This window comes from Pseudopodoces humilis, chromosome 7 (genome assembly GCF_049639895.1).
Source record: "Pseudopodoces humilis isolate 2021_Gansu_Grassland_sample_001 chromosome 7, ASM4963989v1, whole genome shotgun sequence".
NCBI lineage: Eukaryota > Metazoa > Chordata > Aves > Passeriformes > Paridae > Pseudopodoces > Pseudopodoces humilis.
In genome coordinates, this window is record NC_142206.1 from 42,958,094 (window position 1) to 42,980,479 (window position 22,386).

Consider the following 22,386-nt stretch of genomic DNA (forward strand, 5'->3'; position numbering starts at 1 on the left):
TCAGTGTGATCTCAGTACTTACCTTTGGTTATAATACCATTCCCTATTCTGTAGAAGTTTTTTCCCAAGCCTGTCATGTCCACGTTCTCTCTTCCTTAGTTGTCATTTCTTTAAAATTTCTTATTTAACACAAATGAACATTTAATGAAATATTTACTGGCAGCACATTTTATCAGCAATGAATAAAGCATCTGCCAATATGCACTACAAATTCCTCATATGGTACTTCTTTTGTGGTTCACCTTATTAGAAATTAAAGATAAAAAGCTCCAGAAGGCTCCAAAGTCAGTGCATTATCCCACCCACTGCAGCCTCCAGGCCTGGATGTGTTGTCCATGGCCGGGAAGCTGCAGGTCTCTGCAGGTGTAGCAGAGTTCACAGGCACCTACTCTCATGTCACCTCTGGCACAGGCTCTGGGGAGGGCATGGAGAGAATGTTTCCTGCTCCACTCTACAGGGGTATGGTAATGTGGGACCCCTTAAACTTCTTGCAAAAAAACACTGCAAAAAGAGAAACTGTACACAGACATACAGAATATATTTTGGGGGTTTTTTTCTGCACAAAAGCCAAAATTACTACTCAGGACAAGACATCAGAACTCTGCTCACAAAAGTTATAGGAAAACCCCGGGCTTTTACAGATAGCCCACAAAGAAGGGCCACCTTCACACACTCAGAAGTGCTTACCAGGTTTATAAAATGTTTGGAAGTAAGGCACGTGTATGATTTAATCAGGGAATATCCAGGCATCTGGCAAGTTAGACAGCTGCATATAAGCTGTGAAAGAAAGCTATAAGTTGCATATAGACTTGATCATTTTTATGGGTTGTTTTAACTATATCTGTGATAACTATTATCACTGTTGAGTTTGATTTACTTTCCAAACAACTGGATTATACAGGGATATTTGTATCTTGTGCTATGCATTAATTTAATGCTCTCCATTTACATAGTATTTTTAAAGTATTATTGCTAAAATAATACTAGGTTAAGATTATCACAAAGTATTTTAAAGGAGGTTGAGATTACTCTAACAGTTTTGAAAAGTCATTTCACAGAGTTTTATTTTTACAGCTTGTTTTTCTTTTAATTTTCATGAAGTGCAGCTTTATGTAAATAGTCTTTTTACCCTAACTGAAACTTATACACACAGTTTCATTTTCAAAACATTTGTTTTTAGACATAAGAACTTCTTAAGAGAAAATCCAGTGTTTGTGGAAGGGAGGAACTAATGCTTTGCTTTAAGCCAAGTGTTATGTGAATAGGCATCCTCTGTTCATCATGATCTGTCTGCCAAGCTTGTTAGTGCACTTCAGCCTTGATCTTCAGCAGCCCATTTTCTCACTCCTTATTTGGTTCCTGTGCCTCTGTCCTGACTTTCTGTTCCTTTCTGTTCCTCAGCTCTTTAAGAATAGGTCATATTTTTATGCATCCATGCCTTTCAAGTACAGAGCAACTTTTGCAAACTAAGGATACTGATCACCTGCTCTATTTTAATGAGCCACATCTCATTTTTCTGGTAATTAATGGTAACATTTCCACTCTATGAAGATGTAAATAAGGAACAAACTTTTGCTGGTTTTTTTCCTCCCCAGTTCTGTTAAATTGGTCTCCCAAAAGTTTCTTGTTTCCTCTTTTTGTATTAACCTTTTTTAAGTATGTCTGTTTACGAATTCAGAACTGGTTGTCTCATACAATTACGTAAGTATGTATTTTTTGTAAATTTAGTTGTGAAAGGGTCTGATTAGCAGTCAGTGTCTCTGTGTAGTTGCCTTACTAGTAGGGCTGAAGCCTGGTAACATTACACTAAATAAAAACCTGTTGTAATTAGGTCTCTCTTTCTCAGGGAAACATTCCTGCAAACATAACCTCAGAAAAATTCATTCTTTCTTTTCCTTCTTTCTCTGTGTCTTGGCTCACCTCCCCTGGTCTCTCCCTACTCTCTTCTAACTCGTAAAGCATTCTCCTCTTACACAACCACATAAAAAGCCCTCTCAGCGTTTGGGAACAAGGCCAAAGGTTATGGTTCAAGTGGCTTCTCCTCATATATGTGATGTCATTTGAAGAGCTGGTGGGGGAGCACTCTCCAGCTCTGCAGGGAGATGGAGCCAAGGGCCAGGGCAGCCCCACCATCCTCTGGGCCAGGGCTTCACTTCTCTTGGACAGCTTGTGGTGCCAGGCCATGGGATACAGCGCTGCAGGAAGAAAAGACAAGCAACTGGAGAGGAAGACTGAAGAGATTTGTGGAGGAATGCTGTGTACCTGCAGTGACTTTCAGAGCTGGGATAAGTGCTGTGCAAAAAAAATCTTGTTAAGGTCTGCAGTCTGGAGGTAGGGAGTAGGTTGTTGGGAGCCTAAGCCAATTTTCTGGTGCCAGGGGTGCAAAGGCTTAAACAGGTGCACGCAGATGAAATAACATGGAGGGTTTGGCTGCAGGGGCAGAATAAAACATGGAAGTAGATGTACAAGGGAGAGAAGCTAAGGTAGCTACAGACAAACTAAGTCCCAGAAGGTAGAAAGGTTATTACAAGAGAATGAAAAAAAAGTTTATTTCAAACATTTCACAATTGCTGACCTGGATATTCTTAGTCTTTGTAAGTATCTCAGCATAATGTGGCTATATTGGTACTCTAAAGCCAGATTTGCAATTTCTGAATTCTGGGCTTAAACAGACTCAAGAATGTATCAATATTGCAAGGCAGGTATGAAAAACATGTCTGGGAAATGAAATTGAGATTCCACTTAAATATGTAAATGTTTGTGCTTCTTTTAATGTTACCAAATTCAGATAGGATTCTAAATAGCATCTTAACCTTTCTGAAAAGTTAGCTGGAAAACATATGTCTCAATTAATTAATAAGACTAATATTTGAATAGTTCTTACTATTAGTTTCATTTTTAGATTCACTTGGATTTGAAAGTAGTTATAGCTTTGCAACTAAATATAAGTTCATAGTTATTTCTAAGTCTTGACACATATCTTTATAACATCAAGTGACTTTCTCTGCACATCCATTCTGGATGTGATAAAATTTTTTTGTATTTTCATTAAAAAGGAAAAGTGAATTGCTGTTCTTGGACAGTCAGGTAGGTGGTGATTTGATTGTGAACCTAGCACATTTTTAATTCCTAGTCTGAGTGCCAGAACTAAAATTTCAAATGGTTTCTGTACTTCCAAGAATAGAGTAGAGTTTGTAAAGCAACTCTGAATACTTTTGTAAATACTCCACAAATAATTATCTTAGCTTGTGGGTAAGTAGCAGCATCCTTTTTTTTTTTTTTTTTTTTTTTTTTAATGAGCATCTCTAAGTAATTTTAGTTAGGACTGCAAAGTGAAATGTTTGTTCAGTACACCTTTTGCATTTTTGCATCAATGGTCAACAAAAATGCCTACTAACTGTCTCAGGTTTTCTTGTATCTTAAAAGCACTTAATGCCCAGAAGGACTCAGGATTGTAACACTGCTGTATGCCATGATCCTTCTATTTGTAGAGTGTGTCAAAGTTGCATTTCCAAAGTAATGTAGAATCAGCTCTCATAGATGGTGAGATATCTGGGAACTAACTTACTACGCATTTTAAGTATATTCTTTGGCATTATCTATATTTTAGGCAGATTAAACTACTGGTAGTTTTCCGACAGCTGCTTTTCAAAGAACTGTAATTTTTAAGTTCACAAGTTTCAGTATTGTCAACTCACTAACTCATAGAAGATAAATGATAAAAGTTCAAACCCTGATTAATGAATTTACTGATAATCAACTTGCTCTTCTATCTTTATGGACCTTTTGGGATTAATCTTTACATTATAACAGTCTTTTGATTGCAGTTTAAAAATTAGGATCATATAACATTTATGCATCTTTGAGTATATTACTCATGACTGATTACTGTAAAAGAAATTGTGAAATGCAGTTTGTTCTGTTAATTGATGAGATCAGAACTATTCAAATCTCTTTTCTCCTTACAGTCTTAACTTCATAGGCTCCAATATCAATGGAGCAATAGATATCCTTCAAATCTGTGATTTTAGGGAGGAATTCCTTCCAGTACTCTAAGACTAAGGATGTTTGAGTATTTAAAACAAGGGCAGCAGCACAGTCCATGAATGGAAATGAATTTGAAGATCTGTGGGGAGGAAAGGATTAGAAAAGAGAGAAAAATAAGTTGGATTAGAATTGTTTTAATTCAGAGACCAATTTTGCATCTGGGAGATGTTAGAAAACAGCATCAGAGAATTCATGTGTTTTTGTTCGTTCTTTGCTGTTTGTTGTTTGTTTTTGTTTTTGGTTGTTTTTTGTCCACTAAAGAAGCGAAATTTTCTCACAAGATAACAAAAAATTTTGAAAGATGAAAAACATTCTTCTTATAGGCTTGGGGCCTCTTTATAAGCAGGAAAAGGAGATAAGAAGTGAGGAGATTGTAAAACACAGCCTGGTGAAGGTTTGCAGATGTTCCAGTCCCCCTTTGATATGTAAGGCAGGACTCAGAACTCATTGTGTTTTGCCCCTGCTAATATATGAGCCTAGCAGTCTATGTCTCTACTTGTTTTAATTTTCCAGCCAGAAAGATGATGGAATAAATCTACTCTTTGCACTTCAGCTTTGTGTCATGGTCATTTTGGTGTTACCTACATTTATCCATGGCACACAGGATCTTGCTCTTTTTCACCTAGATAAAATGAGAGACCACATATTCAGGCCAGTCAAATGCAGGAGGCATATTTGACTGGACTAGAATCAGGAAAAATTGGATTCCTATCCTCAATTTTTCTTAAGCGTAGCAGTCACTTTTGTTAAATCACCTTTTATTTTTATACTTCTCTCATCTGTTTTGACTAGACACTTCTAAGCCTGGCTGCTTTTCTTCCTTTTGGGCTTTAAGATACCTCTTAATACAAAGTGTAATACAAAGTGTAGGATGAAATACAAGTATAAATACAGTATATATTAAAGAATACATCTTTTTTAATCCAAACATTACCAGTTCAAGAAAATTGAACAGCAGGGATATAAACCTTTCCCCAATGTTTAGTTGAATCATATTGATTCCCTCACTCACATTATTTAAGATTTTCTCTCATTACTGTACCATCTCATCTGGCTGTTTAAAATATTTTATTCCCAGATTAATTAGTTTTTCATTTGCCTTTTTTAATCAGCAAATGTCCTCTCATGGCCCAATTACTTAATAAATCAAAATTGTATATTACATTATTTTGTTCTTTTAATTTTAGTACCAACTGCTGATTTTGAATTCTTATTTCCAGTACCCTCATCCAAATAATTTACGCAGAATGCTATGAATAGCAACAAAACAAAACCTGATGATTCTTTGATACTCCAATGCACTATCCATTTCCAGGCTAAAGGCTCAACTGAAGACTTTCCCTGGAATATTCCCTCGGTTCACAGAGGAGTATCAGGCCAGGAAGCTCACAAGTCCAACATTTTGAAAACAGTCAGTGATGGAAAAAACATGTCAGTTAATGTTTATGAAGCAAATTCCACTGTTAGGAATGTGATAGCTACATAACTAATAAAATAATTGGAGAGAAGCAAGAAACTGACACTGAGAGAATTTCTTTTAAATACAGGAATACAACTACAGTTCAAAGTAGCTAACAGATGTGAAGAATAGTTAAATACAGCACTACAGTAGCAGTACTAAAGCAATTTATTACATCAGTTTAACATGCAAGTAAAAGGTAAATCCTCATTTCCCTGCAGTGTTTTAGCAAACAGAGTGAAAACTGATGACTTGAAAGGTGAAGCAGAACTGTTTTGTCAGTACAACAATATATGGAGAGTTTGAAGTCTTTGTACCAGTGTCTACATTGTGATTTATCTACTAACTTCTGTGTCTTTTCCTACTTCCATTTCTTAGACAACTTATCTGGATTAATTTTATTGAAACAAACTATTAAAACAATTCTAAAGGCAGAGGTAGTCTTAAATCCCAGTTTTCTGATTCTTATATAAGTTACTTAGCACAGTAAGGCCATGGTGAGAGAAATACTACTGGTTTCTGCCCATTATGTCTCTGTCCAGTAGCAGCACTTTGACTGACTTAAGGCTGGAACATACCCACGTAACCTGCACCACCATGCCATCAAAATCTGTCATCTTTATCAAATTTCTCTGTATAAGAAGCTAGAAGTGTTTTCTTCAGACCCATTGCTCCACTGCTAGCATCAGGAGGAAGCCTGGCATCCTTCTTTCTATATCATCTCTGTTTTAAGAAAGGCTGAGAGCTGTTTCAGCAGTGTTATGAGGCCAGTGTCCAGAGCTGATTTAAGGTAAAGAAATAGAAGCAAACATGCAAAACCATCCATATCCTTATGGAAACAGTAAAGAGTCCAAGAAATTAAAATTGCACATGATGGGGGAGCGCTTTTTTAATAAAATATGAAAATTGGTAGGTCTGCTGAATCTACCTCAATACTGAGAATTTCTTCTTACCCCCTTGCTTCAACAGGCCAGTCCCCAGGAATGATTGCATCATTGTAACATTGCTCTGGTCTTAAGCTAGTGCTGGCCAGTACAAAAAGCTTGCTGCAGGAACTAGATCCCTGAAACTTCATTTTAACATTGCTGATTTTTGTTGTGATAAGTCATTAAATATCAATTATCAATGTTCCTCCCTTTTTACAGTGAAATTCGAAATCTTAGAAACTTGGATTACATAGATGCAGATGCCTTTAAGAACCTCCCACTTTTGAAATACCTGTAAGTATTTAGTACCTGTAACAAACTGATATTTAAATCTCACAGATGACTCTTTACATTATAGCAGTTTTGTTAGTTTGCAATTGATTTTGGAACTGATTGCTGTGTTTTTCCCTGTTGCTTTATTCTAATGACAGAAAGCCAGCAAGGGTAGTGGCTGGAACTCTTACTACTTTTGTGAGAAAGGAAAACATGTTCACAAATTCATCAGTAGTTTTCCCATTTCTCTCATCCATTAAATATCTAGAATACACTAATATTTCTTGGCAAAATTCCACAGCTAGTTCTTTTCTTATGGTAAGTGCTGTCTTACTCCGTTTTTGTAGGAAATAGTGGGAAGAAGGGACACAACAGATATATACATATCTTTAGTATTTACTAGACAATTACAGACAGGTTTAAATCATACCTGTTAGCAAAATGTGAAAAGCTCATAGATGCCTGATTTCATATGACTTCTATGGAAGAAAGAAGTCATGAAAATTTCCCATGATTTTCCAAAGAAACTTCTGTGATTTTTAGTAATATTTGAAAGAAAGGCCTCTGTGTGTGTGTGTGTGGTGGGGGCAGTGGCAAGGAGGAAATATTTGACCAGGTTTTTCCTATAGATCTGAAAGCAATAAAAAAGAAAGTAGTAAAAAAATTTCATTTCAGGAGAATAGTTTTAAAAAATGAGAACTACAATTATTTTCACTCTACAGGTGTTCATAAAGAAGGGGCTTTAAGCATATCACATTTTAAGATGGTTTCCTTTTTTACAGCTATATGAACAGCTCTTAGTCTCAATGAAAGACAGAGGCTTTGGGGATCCAGACTATTAACTGAAGCAGCCTTAATTTCTCAAGTTAAAATAAACCAAAGTTTTAATTATTTTCTTCCTATCAACCTCACAAGATGCTTCCCTCTGCAGATCTCCCTGGCTGTCTTATTAGTCTGTGTTCTCATTTTTTAGATTCTGTAATTTATCGTTAGTCTGGTATTTTGAATTTTTTATATTGTTTTTGCATCCTTCTGTTTTGGACACTTGATTATAAATGAATTGACTGAAATAGAGAGGATGCAATAACCATCCTGCCCTGTTGAACTTTAAATACATTGTTTGTTGTTGTTCAGTGATGCAGTAAATCTTTCTGTTTCTACTCTCTTGCAGTGGTATTTTTAACACTGGACTCAAAGTATTTCCAGCCCTTAACAAAATCTATTCATTTGATGTGAATTTTTTGCTGTAAGTATCTCTCCTCACAGCTGGTTAGAATATAGCCATCCTCGGACCACATGAAAATGTATAATGAAGGTTTCTGGTTTTGAGAAAAATATCATTTAAGTCTGACAAAGCAGTTTTCCTTAAGCAATATTTCAATGATCATTAGCACCAAATTTGGAAAATGCCACATCACCTAGCACTATACTTTTGACATGAATTAGAGACATGGACACACAGCACATTCATGATACACAACTTCTACAGGCCCTTTGTTTTAATTTTGTTCTTAGTTTTGCAATGTCTCTGCAATCCATGAATTAACATGAAGTCAGAATAGTGTGACACACAGGACCTGAGCTGGTGTACATTCTGCTAACATAAAGTCATCTATCAAAATTCTAACAAATTTGTGCTGGGATGGTGAAGCAAACTGCAGAACAATTTCTTGAAGAAACAGAATGGGAATGTTAATGGAGACAAGGAGGTCTTCCACTATTATCCTTAAAGGTATTTCAGAAACAAAGAGTTCTGCTTTGAGCTCTAAAATAAGCAGGAGTTTCTTGGTATTTTAGAAGCAAGACAACATTCATCTGTGTTAATCTAAGTTAGAATTTTGTAATGTAATCAAGCTGAGGAGGAGGAAGAGTAACTCAGATAAAGACTTGCAGGCTGACACAAGGCCATTTCTTGGTCCCAGAGAGGAGTTAGAAATCTTATATTGTAGCAGTTTTCAGCTGGAAGAGGCTTGAATGGTGGATGGCCTATGCAAAAGGCAATTAAAAATGAGAAGTGTTATGTTAGAAGGTGATTTGCAAAGATGTGATAGATGATCTACTGCAGGAGTTGTTTCAGTGTTGTGTTTTTGGTCAGGAAGGGTCCATTCCCACTGCATTCATGGTCTGCCACTGGCAAGATGAACCTCAGAGCAATAGAGAAATAGAGAAATGCTGCTTGTTCTGCTAAGAAGTGTAGACCTGTAGGAAGCAATGAGATCTTCCCTTCCAGGGATCTTCTGAGATCAGAGATAAGCTTTGTTCTAACACACATTCACCTTGGCTGTAGGCCCCCAATATTGAAACCTGAGTCAGTCAGAGCTCTGAGTGAGATATAACTACATCTTAAAAGCTATTAGGGAGTTTCTCAAAAGACCAGAAGATCATTGAAAACTCTGCTAGATCTACTTGTACATAGTAGAGAGGACCAGGAATTGAACAGGCTAGACGAAACAAAGCAGCTTAAACAACCGTCTGTGTTCTTACATCCAACTAACTCAGTGCCTTTCTAAGTGGCAGAAAGCCAAACATTGTTTAACTTCTGCCTTGATTTTTTTTTTTTTTTATAGTGATAAATAACAAAAAATAAATATAGGTTTTATATGCTGCACAGAGTTTTTAAAGAATGGACCTGTACTTTCAAGGAAGATAGTTCTATGATATATATTTCCAAATATTGCTATTCAGTGAAAGACTTTATGTTTCTTCCATCAAGAAAAAAATGCTCTTGAAAAATAACAGGTTTCTAAATATTGAATAAGGTATAGCTGGGAGAAATCCATTCATTATATCACTATTTGCATTTGAGGTCAAGCAACTTAAAAGTAAACATTTACTTAGAAAAAATGAACAAATCTGCAAAATGTCAAACCCAAATAACTTGTGGTGGAAACCACCTATCAGTGAAAATTACTTGGAATGAAAATGGTTATAGTACTGCTCAGTGTTAGCACATATATATACACAAATGGAGCACAGAAAAGGAATGAAGTTATTTCTGGCACCTGGGTAATTGTTAGGACTTCACAGCCCATGGACTTTATGTGTGGGCCTTATTAGGCCATACCTAATCCACAAGCTGAAGAAAAAGAAAACTTTGCAAAATATTTTCATTTCTGGACTATAATGTTATTCAGGAAAAATCAGAAAAAGGGCAGTCAAAGACTTTGCTCTGCCCTTTGCTTCTCCCAGCTTTTTCCTCTCTCCTTTCTCCAGTTTAGTAATAGTAATCAATCTCTTTAGTTTTCCTTTCTCCCTTTTGTTACAAGAGAATTTTGGTCTGAAGATACATTGTACTTACTAAGACTGAAGAGTAGGAGTAAAAGTAAGTATTTAAGAAATGAGTAGTGAAATACTCCTTTGGACAAGAGGTGGGAAGAATCAGGAAGTAATTTCACTTACTAGTGAAAGAGATGCGCTAGATGCACTTCTGTAAAGTAAAATGCCTCTGTCCTGAATAAGGTATTATCTCATATCTGCATTTAGAGAGCAGAATTTTAGCTCTCTTAATTAAAGCCACTTGGGTTGTTCAACTGACACCACAGCTAATGCTAATTCACTCTGCTAATTCTCTGGTTCATGAGACCAGGGACCTGTCTGTGCCATTAGCCACTATAATCACACAGGCTGGCACACCTCACCAGAGCTACAAAACCCATTTACCTCACCAGCTGTCTTCCTGGGTGCTGGAATATGCTCAATTCTTCCTCCTACATGTATCTTCTGGCCTTAGATATAACTAAATGGTTATTATTTTAAAGTTATTTATTCAAATAAATTAATTAAAATTTATAATATAATAAGTGTGGCAATGTTATTTATTTTATAATCTATTAATATTAAAATACATTAAAATTAATTTATTTAAATAATTATGTTTTAAACTTCTATTTATTATCAAGGCAGAGAACAATTAATAACAAAGCTGTTTGCCAGACGCTCTGTTGGGCAGATGTTTGATTGTGATATTTTGACTTTTTTCAGTGAAATTGCAGATAATCCTTATATGACTTCAGTGCCTGCAAATGCTTTCCACGGGCTTTGTAATGAATCTCTCACCCTGTAAGTTCTTCCAGTTTAAGTCACAAGGCAATTACCTCTCTGGTAATGCATACAGCAAAATATTTAAAAATAAAATGATTCCCGTCTTACTCTCTAGTAGTTTGCAATGGAGAAAGACCACAGACAGAATGAATATTGTAGTTTGCATAAATTCTGTACTTTGACAGCTATTTCAATCAGTCCTGCTCTTTTCTTTAAGCTGGCTTGACTAAAGTGGTTTTGTTTTTCTATGACCCTAGTGGCCAGAGAATGGTTATATTTGAAAAAAAAAAATCAAAGGAGAAAGTCTGCAATGCTCTCCCCCTGTAAAGCTACAGCAGGGTTATAACCGGGTCTAACTTTTTTTGCAACCTGAGTGGTACATACCATGGAAACTAATGGATGGCAAACATCAGAAGAGTCATATTTGAAAGAAAATTGTTAAATAAAGTTCAGTTATGCAAGTCAATGTGAGCCACAAAAAAGAAGGCTGATGGGAGTGAAATTACTGTAATAAGTTATGACCTGAACTGGGAGGAAGAGCATTAGAATGCGAACAGATGAATTCTAAAGAAATTCTAGAAAAAAGTTATTTTGCTCTAAGAGAGTAAAAAATTTAATTCTAAAAATGTAAGGCATGCCTGATAGTAGAATCAGACCTTTTTAGCTAGTTGTTAGTTCCTTTAGCCTTCCTTAATCAGTCACAGCAGAATTTTGTTTCCTTGCTTTTATTTAAGTGTGGGAAAATTATAGCAAAGTGGTTTAGTCTATCATTGCTGTAAGAAGAGGTAGAAGATTGCACACCTGTCACGTGGTATCCTCGATGAGGTGCACTCAAGAACACTTCTGGCATTTGTTTGACCTTGCACAGTAACTACTGCTTCTTCAAGAGATTAAAATTAACCCAACCATAAATGTGCTGTTGCAAAGAAAAATGATGCATAAGATGTTAGGTATTCATGTATTGAAGCAGCCCAAAATACACTGATGTAATTTCTTTTTTGCTTGCAGTAAACTCTACAATAATGGTTTTACCCGTATTCAAGGCCATGCTTTTAATGGGACAAATCTGGATGCTATGTAAGTAGCAGGTAATTCTCTTCTTTCAGAAGAAAAAACCCAAGTTTTTCTGTTTACTTGAGTTCTGAAAAACGTATCTTATTTTAATTACTTTTGAGGAACAAAGAGAGGATGTTAATTTCAGCCAGCAATAACAATATCATTGCTTAATGTCTTTTACAGTGTGCTTTCATGGCCAGTAATTAAAATCATGGCCAGTAATTCCACCGTGAGTTTTGTTCTGGTTTGAAGCTACAGTAAAACTTTTCTAAGACAATTTGGAAGATAATTATGCTTTTTTTTTCAACCAGAATGTTTCCTTTAGTAAGTATAGCACTGATAATGGTAGCAGTTCTTTTACAGGTATCTCTTGCAAAAAAGAGAGTGGTGTAAGATGCTGGGAGCAACTCAGAGGAACCAGCCACTTACACTGGAAATGAGATGCAAATCTCAAAAGCATGAATCAACCATTTCATATTTCCCTGCAACTTCATGCTGTATTTTCTGAAAAAAATAATATTTAGTGAGTGAATATCATTTTTGCATCATACCCAAAACCATCTGCCTCAATCATTAAGAGAGAATAAATCTCAATTCTAGAGACTCCATTCACATTGGCAAAGCTTACTCTTGTCCTACAGAGGCTTGATCAAAGAGTCTGTCACTCTCACAAGTAAAGGGATTTCTTCATCATGGGCTCTTAAATTAACCAGAGAGACATGAAAATAGATAAGATTATTTTTAGTACTTTATTTTAAATTAGGCTTAAATTCTGTAAGAATTCTATAAGAGCATCCTTCACATGGTCCTAATCTTTCCAAACTGCCTATTTTATCTTAGCAGCTAGCTAGATGTCTTAAAGTCTGAAAGGTCTGAGTTAAACCAAAGATCTGGAATAGATCTGATTTCATTCACACTAGTTCAGTTACTTTAAACTTTCACATGAAAAAATAAGTCTTCCAGGGTGACACAGTGTTTGTACTAGTGCCCAGAGAAATCACAAGATGTAAAATATGGCAAAATAAAGCCAGTGTCTTGATTGAATCCCTCTAAGTGGCATGCAGCAATACTCAGAAACTTTCCAAGCCTTATCCAATATATGAACTGTGTTGGCTCTTCCATTTCTTACATTATGACAAAACACAGGTTGGATACTATTCTGCAGCAATTTTTAAAAAATGTTTCTCTCACATGCAGGTATGCAGTATGCAGGTGCTATTACTTCTGTCATCTTTGGAATGCTCATTATTATTAAAGAATCAAATGAAAACCTAGTTTTAGAAGATCTGGATTCCTAAACATCTGCTTTATCGAACTGGGAAGTAGAGAAGCAGACAGCACTAGCACTAGCACTAGCACTAGCAGATGCTAGTCTCTGTAGATACTGTTTGCTTATTTTTAGAAAATAAAAAATTGTAATTAGTATCCTTTAGAGATATGTAAGTATTTTTTAAGGCCAAGAGTAGAGGGCTTTACAGAGAGACCTGGACAGACTTGAGAGCCAGGCAATCACCATCTATATTAAATTTAACAAGAACAATTGCTGGATTCTTCATCTGACATGGTGTAATCCTGGTTATACATACAAAGTGGGAGGCTGGAGAGCAGCCCCACAGAAGTAGATCTTGGTGTCCTGGCTGACAGCAAGTTGAGCACATCCTGGCAGCCAGGAGTGCCAGCCATGTCCTGGGGTGCATCAGCCACAGCACGGCCAGCTGGGCAATGGAGGGGATAGTCCTGCTCTGCACTGGGGCAGCCTCACCTCGAGTGCTGGGGGCAGTTTTGGCTGTCACAATATGAGCAGGATATCAAACCCTTAAGTGTATCCAAAAGAGAGCAGTCTAGATGGTGAAAGGCCTTGAGGGCAAGACCTATGGCTTGGTGGCTGTAGTCTTGTTTGTGGCTGAGGTAACTTGGCTTGTTCAGCCTGGAGAAGAGGAGCATGAGGGGGTGATCTTGTGGCAGCCCACAGCTTCCTCAAGGGGGGCAGTGGAGTGGCACGTGCTGATCTCTCTCTGGTTACCAGCAGTAGGAGATAAGAGAGCAGAAGGAACCTGCATCACGGGAAGTTCAGTTGGACGTTAGATGAAGGTCCTTCAACAAGAGGGTGGTCAGTCATGGAACAGGCTCCCCAGGGGAATGGCCACAGCACCAATACTGTCAGAGTTCAAATTGTGTCTGGATGATGGTCATAGTCACAATTTTGTTTTTTGTCATCCTACAAGGGCTACAGAGTTGGACCCTGTGAGGCTTATGGGTCCCTTCCAACTTATGTTCTGTGATTTATGATCCTAAGTGAATCCTACCAGAGACTGGCTATGATGCACTAGTCAATGAAATTTAAAAAGAAAAAACAAACAACAACCAACCAACACAATAACTAAAACTAGATTTATGTTCATGGGTTTATCTACCAGCAGTAAAAATGGTTTATTACAACAAACATTTTTCTCCTAATTAAATCATATGACATTTACGTGGAGGAGAGCACTACTCAAGATGTACAAGCCAAACTAAGGAGCTGAACATGAGTGGTAAAGCCTTTATCTGTTTGATAAACTACACTGAAATATCTAAACTAATTTTCTGAAGTAGTTTGGTTACCATATGACAGGATAAAGTATAATTTTGCTAAGTGCAAGCTTGGAGATTTGCTGTTTCTAGCAGTAGCATTAAGTTAATGTAAGAGGCAAGTATTTCATTTTCTCTCTTCTGACATTTCTAATTTGAACTCCTGTTTATCTACCACTGTATAGTCAAGGAAGTACCTCTTTTTCTCTGGGTCTGATCAAAGAGCATTTGAATTTAACAAAAAGAGAAAGAAAAATAAACTAACAGAAAAAAGGTGAGGGAAATTTGAATGTGTTTTGAATGATTATCTCAAGGACAAAAATAAGTAACTAAGCAAAACAATCAAAAACAATAATAAATTTTTGGCAAATTATTCAAAGACTTCATGTTCCATCCATGTATCAGAAAACATTTTGGGAATCCTGGGGGGTTTCTTCTACTATGCATTATGCCTTTCTACCACTCTTGCAGTATTAAAATGCCTACGTAATCAAAGGGGGCCAAAAACATTAATGCAGGTATAGGTGAAAAACCATGGATAAAGGGTTTCCATTATCATACTGAATAATAGCACTACTTAGTTGATCTTGTAATCCAACAAGGATCGGTGTTTAACAGCAAACCACGGTATTGCTGTGTAAGTTTCATAACAGCAGGGAAGTAAGGAACCAGGAACTAAGGGCTGAATGACACTTTTACTGAAAAGCATGCATCTGACACTTGAATCCCTCATCTTAACCCATCATTAAAGTCCATAAACTGCAAAGTAGTGCTGCTGCACCAGTGTTTATTTCTGTAAGGTAACTGGTGAGGAAAGAAGAGTTTTTTAAAAAATATTTTCAGTGAATGGCAAAATATATTTCTGATGAGCTTTCACAGAACTATCTAAATTACTGAAGTGGAAAGTGTGTGATCTCAAAATCTAATCACAAAAATAAACTCCAAAAGAATGTATTTACTTTAGTATACACTTTCAGGGTTCACTTATAATGCTTGGCATAGCTCAGAGTTAAGATAAACAATTGAGTGGAAAAATTGTTATGATGAATCTTTAGTACTGCTCACTTACCAATGCATCTTTTTGGCCTGTTCTCCCTTTCTTTAACCTTCATTTTATAATCCAGCTGCATGCATATGTTTCACATAGCACTTGAAATGTCCTGTTAGTGTTTCGTGCCCTCAGAAGGTCCTGCTCAGAATCCTGCAGTCATGGTGTTTTCTAGTGCAGTAGAGGCTTAATGCAATATTCTTCCCACTTATCCTGGACCCTGACTCCATAGAGACTGTTAGACACAAGTATAAGTGATTTACTGCTCTGACTGGATTGAAAAACATGAATAAAAGGGCCTTCATTTACTTACAGCACTACAAAAACATCAGCATCTCCTACTCCAGAGCCCATACTTATACTACTACAGATTTCCTGCAGTTTGCACTGTGGTATTCATGTATATCTGATTGCCATCCACCAAATCTACAAAATTATGATTATTCTAGTGTCCCCACTGAGGCTAGATATTATACATCAACTATGTGATTTCTAAAACTTCTAATATTTGTTTAGACATGTTGATACCATGACTCGATCTTCTCGAGTGTGGCCCGGCTAGCTCAGTGATGAGGTTTCTCTTCACTCGAGTTTCGAGCCAGCATATGTTTGTGGGGTTCACTGATTTTCTTCAAGAATTCAAGTCTATAGAGCGAGTAAAGAAATCAGGGGGGGACTCTCTCTCTGGTTTGCATTCCACAGTTTATTTCTGTGAAGGGGAATCCAAAGAACGAGAGACCAAGGATTTGGGGTCTGGGGGGTCTCTTTTAACAGGGTTTCTCGGAGGGAGGGAACATCAGAGAAAGAACCAATTATTTTCTCAGTTAGTACATTTTACAAACTTTCTACAAATCAAGGTTACACACGCCAAGATAAAAAATAACAGACACCAACTTCTTCAAATGCCCACAAAGGTGTGGGAGTATTCTATACAGAGGGGCAGAGGGGGAGAGAGGGGGGGCTTGGTTTCCTGGCAACACAGGGGGGAAAGAAAGGGAAGGCAAGGTAAGCATGCCCTCTCAGCTTCCATAGTTTAGAGGCATTCTGGGACAGGAAAAAGTTACAAACTTCCGTGTTGGAAAGAAGAGTTCTCTTCTCCCAACCCCGTGCTTTCCTGGGCTAAAGAAACTTCAAGCAGCTGGAAATGCCAGCGGGGTCCTCTCTTTACTCTACCCGGCCTCTCGCCGTGGGGCTGAGGAGAGAAACTTCAGTAACCATGGTAACTTGACGCCAGGTAAACAGGAGAAAGAGAAGCTGGGGGGGAATTACAACTAAAAGATGGGAAAAGATACATTTCAGGCTATCAACTACAACAATACCACTGTTGTGGTTTTCTCTTCTGCAGGGAATTTAAATGGCATTCTGTGTCGTTTAGCTATCAGTAACAACAGGATTAAGGGCTCTTTCAGAAGGAACTGACTCTACATAAGCTTTCTTTGTCAAATTAGTTTTACCAAAGCCTTATTCCTTCCATTTAAAAGCAGTACCTATGAAAATAAAAGGGCTTAAACAACTGAAACCAATTAACATCAGGAAATTGTACATTCTGATGGGTCTGACTCACTGATGTGAAATCTGGCAGCTAACACTGCAGCCCCTCCTTAGTAACACATGGTTCTGTACTTCCCAAAGCCTCTAGCTGTTTCTATTTGTAACTTGGAAGATTTTTTTATCAGGCATTTCAGCTATTATATTTCAGGTTTATTAGTCACTCAAACATTAGGGGAAAATATTTCAAAATTGGACAAGCAATTAACTGGTTGTACAATAGTGTCTAGTTACTAAAGCAGACAGGTTTTATTAGCTTAAGCAGGTTTTTGTGTCCTTCAGCACTACAACCTAGATGTTGAAATCTTGGATTAATTCTTAACTGTTGCTCTGGTTTTAATTTTTGTATTCGTTTTGCAGAAAAAAATCATAAGGAAATTTGCACACAAAAGGAAATGTTCACAACAATAGTGTGTCATTTACAGGATATGAAAATCAGTTCTCAGAAAACACAAACATCAGGTGATGCTAGATGCCATATATTTATAAAGAATTAAAGCTTATTTCAAACAACAGCTGAGAAGGTGATGTAAACTATTTTCCTCTGTAAGAAACAAGGCTTAAGGCATGAGTAATGTCCAATGAATAACATGCCAGAAGTATTATTTGGCTCCCTAAGACTTTCTGTTGTGCAACCCAGATAGTGCATGTACTTCTCATTTCTCACTATGGTGATCAATATAAGCTTATAGCCAGTGAATGTTATGAAAAATTTGCCAATGACTTCAACCAGGGCAGGATTAGAATCTTCACTTAATTTTTTCCGCACTGTGGCTTGCCAGCTGGGAAAGGGAAGGGATTGTCCTGCTCTGCACTGCACTGGTGTGGCCTCACTGTGAAGCAGTTTTGGTCACAATATAAGATATTAAACTTACTAGAGAATGTCCAAAAGAGGGCTGGATGTTGAAGGCCTTGAGGGGATGTATAAGGAGCAGCTGAGGTCACTTGGGTCTGTTCAGCCTGGAGGAGACTGAGGGGAGATCCATTGCAGGTACAACTTCCTCCTGAGGGAAAGACACCAATCTCTTCTCTGTGGTACCCAGTGACAGGACCTGAGGGAATGGCCTGAAGTTGTGTCAGGGGAGGTTTAGGTTGGATATTAGAAAGGTGTTCTTCACCCAGAGGGTAGTTTGGCACTGGAACGGGCACCCCAGGGAACTTGTCACAGCACCAAGCCTGACAGAGTTCCAGAAATGTTTAGACAGCACTCTCAGGCACATGGTGTGACTCTTGGGGCTGTTCTTTGCAGGGCCAGGAGTTGGATTTTGATGATCCTTGTGGGTCCCTTCCAACTCAGAACATTCTGTGACTCTGTGAACTTCAAAGTCACCCTCTGACATCTGTTGTGACCACCTTCCTATTGCACTTTTTATCTTCCTAGCTGTATCACAAGCTAGCTTGTAAATGTTTATATAATGGGGTACCAAACATCCTATTCTTTCCTTGCTCTTCTTACAACAAAACTTTAATCTTAACTTTTGGCCTATATATAGAAACCTCCACTTGACTATGGAGATCTTAAAGCATTTAAAAATTTTATTGAACTCACAACATAGAGGAAATTTTTTTCCTGTTTGTTCATGATGTGTTCCATCATGCAATTCCCCATACTCCATTCTGATGAAAGAGAACAAAACTATTTCACCTCATCCTCACACATATGTACTTGAAGATACAGTGTGTATGCATGTGCCCTTTTACTGTGTATGACAGTGAGAGAAAAAATTTGGAACAAAGATAATAAATAAATTAGCAAAATAAAGTATTTGTTGAGGAATTTAACTGCTTTTCAAAAAAACAACAACAACAAAAAAAACCAAACCTGTATTTTGTTTCATGGGTACACAGAAAATAAAGTAACTGATTATGCTTCAGTATGTGGTTGAGAATGGATGGCCTTTATACATATTGCTTTTGTACATCTGTGTAGGCAATTAAACTCCAGATCTTTGATAACCTATGGATAACTACTTCCAAATCACTGTATTTTGTTTGTTTCTGCAGCTATCTGCACAAGAACAAATACCTCAAAGTCATCAATGAAGATGCATTTCTAGGAGTGCACAGTGGACCAACACTGCTGTAAGTAGGTGAAAATCAAGTAAAGAAAGCTTTAAAAAGAATACTGGTTTATTTTACAATTTCTTTACTACAAAAAAAGACTCTTGTACCTCACATGTAAAGGATATTAAAAGAGAGGAAAAAATAATTTTAGACAGAACAATAGTTACCTCTGATGCTCTTCTTTTTTCCTCATGTTATTTGGCTTCCAGTCTGATTCTACAATCCTCCAAAGAACTTTTCACTAAAATTAGGAATCATAATACAGAATGAAAATAAAACTTTAAAGAAGAACTTCCAGAAGAATCATATTCCCTGACTCAAATTGTCTAGTGTGTAACATTGTGCCCATGACAGATCACAAGGAGAACCGAAATACTGAAAAGGGGAATTTCTTCCTCCATTGCAAAACCAGATGATGCCAGCAGGGTTTAGTCCATGTAAGAACAAGTTTTACTTTCTGCTCTTCAGGAAAACAGCTTACTCATAGCAGAATAACTGTATTTTTCTTGGAAGGAATCCTAGCAGCTACCTGCAATAACAAAAGGTGCAGAAGTCATTATTTTTCTTTCAGAATCTTTTCAACTCTAGAAAATCAGTCTGGGTCCAGCAGGTGAGAGCTTGCAGAATCAGATTGTTGACATGTTTTTATTGTGGGTATTTAAAGCATCAGTGTTGTTGTTATGCTGGACAGGTGGATAACTCATATGCTGCAAAAGGTTGTGGGTGGTTAATTGTATGCTGTAAGAGCCAGGTAAGCTTCCTGTGCAAAGGCTAGCTTGGAGAAGTGTCAGCTACACATAACCTCTTGGTTTAGGGGCTAGAGATGCTTTCCTAGGATGTGAATATCTAACTGTACAGAACCTACCTTTTTACCCTATTTTCAAGTTAGATATCTCAAATTACTTGAATTTTTTCTAGTCTTCCATAACTATTGTGCTAGCCCAGCTACTACCATTGATCCTTGATCTCAGGACATGTTTTATACTTGCAGACTAAACAGCCAGCTATCTATCTTCTCTTAGAATGATACACCTTCATGGCTCATAAGAGTCCTAGCAGTTCTTCTAACTAAAGGGAGATGTGGTACTTACTATAGTGTCATTAAAAACAGAGGTATTGCTTCTGAAAGGCAGAAGGCCAGGATTGACATGTAAGCACAGTAAATCAACAGTGGATTAAAAAAGCCAGAGTATTTCATATCATGAAACTTTGATATGCAAGTCCTAAGATAAAGCTCCTAGGATGGTGTCACAGTTTAACACTGGCCTGCACCTCAGCTTCACACAGCTGAGTATTTGCCGCTGCACCCAATGGGATGAAAGAAAGAATTGAAAGGGTAAAAATGAGAAAAATCATGGGTTGAGATAATGTCAGCTTAATAATTAATAAAAGGATGCTGAAAAAAAAAACCAAAAACAGAGGGGGAAGAAAAAATAACTAAACCCAAGAACAACAAGTGATGTAACAAAAATTTGCCCACCACCAGCCCATTGATTCCCAGCCAGTCCCATGGCAATGGCAGTCCTGGCAAACATCCACCCAGTCTTTACTGCTGAGCATGACTTGATAAGGTCTAGAATATCTCTTAGTCAGCTGGGGTCAGCTGTCCTGGCTATCCTCTCCCAAATTCTTGTGCACCCCTAACCTCCTTGCTGGTCAGATGGTGTGAGAAACAAAAAATGCCATGTATGTGTGCAAGTACTGCCCAGGGATAGCTAAAATATCCCTGTATTATCAATACTATTTTCACTCCCAAATCGAAAGCATGGCCCCCTTCTAGCTACTGTGAAAAAATTTAATTCTATACCAACCAAAACCAGTACAGAATTAACAATTCAAGTTATTAGCTTTTAATTTTATTTTAATGTAATTTTAATAGTGGCTTAGGGGCTTGTGTTACCCACAGATAAGCAGGAATTATTCTGCATGTAGAAAAGGTTTGCCAGAAGATGAGCAACAATTTAAAGCTGAATCCTTCCACCTGGACAGATGTCTTAACTCACCTTCAGGAACCAGAATTATTTTAACAGGAACAAAAGAGTTTCTGAAACTCCCACATATTCATTACCTTAAGAGGGCTGAAGTAAAAAAATGAAAACTGAGTGAAAAACCAAGTATTTGTGGTTGTGTCGTGTCAATGACCATTAACATCTCCCGCAGGAGACAAAAATGTCCTTGCACTTGGTTCCTTAGTATACACCCCCACTATACTATCATGACCAATGAGTGATTTACAGAGAGACTGCAGATTTGTTAACTCGTGTAACACTCTGAGAAGTCTGACCAATACAGACAGCCTTTCTGTATTCCCTCGGGCAGGGTAAACAACTTAGCTTGTTATAAGGAATAGTTTGTTAAGTCATTTGCACCTTGGTGTTGTCAGCTGACCATTCGACCTTCCTCAAAATAAAATGTTACTTCCAAACTGTTTCATCTTGAAAATTAACTCCATGGAAAATGATTGTGAGAATATTGCTTTTTGTCTAGGACAATGAATGACATTGCTTATAGTGGCAGCAGTATGCACAAAAAAACAAAACAACAACAAAAAATAAAGTTATGGAACTCTAAATTAGAGAAATTCTGTCTTGCCCCCCCTACCAAGCTGGCAGAACTTATTGTCTGGAGTTCCCCATGTGCACTCTTCAAGTGAGATGGGAGTTCATGATAGTCAGAACATGTGCCCTACAGAGAGTGCTTTTTTTTCTGATCAAGATTGCAACAGTAACCTAAAGGCTGAAATACAGACCATGGATCCATCCTAATGGGGTAATGTTCCATTTTGGCTTTAAAGAAACACAATGAGAAAGATTTAACTACAAAGAATTGTGCCTGACTATATGTATGTTGTATGAGTTTGGCCATGCTCTCAGACCATCTAATTAAACATACTTAAGTAAGAATTGAAAAGCAAGGTAATTTTTTATTTTTTTCAAACTTGCAGTGTACAACAGCAGAAGAAGCAGGGATTGTGATCACTGAATAGAGGAAAACAGATGTCAGCAATTTTGGTTCCTTTGTCACTGTTGTGTACTCAGATATATGTGGATGTATACACAGATTGCTCCCTTTATAAAACTAACAGTATGATAACAGTACATTGCTCTTCACCTCAAAATGAAACCTTGGCAAGGATTCAGCAACTCGGTGGACCTGATTTACTAAATGCGACAAGAGCTGCTGCCCAGAGCAAAAGTTCAAGAGAGTACAACAAAAATGCAATCAGGATCATTATTCAATTCGCTTTTATAAGGAACACAGTCCAAATTCAAAATGTTACAATCACACAAGATACATGTGAGTAGTTAATTATCTGTAGAATGCAGAATTGCTCTTTAAAGCATCATTTCCCA

The 22,386-nt window shown here is 37.3% G+C and overlaps 1 protein-coding gene across 1 annotated transcript in view; it reads left to right on the top strand.

The window, feature by feature from the left end:
- The window catches only part of TSHR (thyroid stimulating hormone receptor), a 47,132-nt gene that overhangs the window by 15,482 nt on the left and 9,264 nt on the right, over positions 1-22,386 (top strand). Inside the window, exons 4-8 of the mRNA XM_005520211.3 lie at positions 6,652-6,726; positions 7,877-7,951; positions 10,687-10,764; positions 11,755-11,823; positions 18,974-19,051. Coding sequence (XP_005520268.2) covers positions 6,652-6,726; positions 7,877-7,951; positions 10,687-10,764; positions 11,755-11,823; positions 18,974-19,051 — 375 coding nt within the window. The remainder of the gene's footprint in view (positions 1-6,651; positions 6,727-7,876; positions 7,952-10,686; positions 10,765-11,754; positions 11,824-18,973; positions 19,052-22,386) is intronic.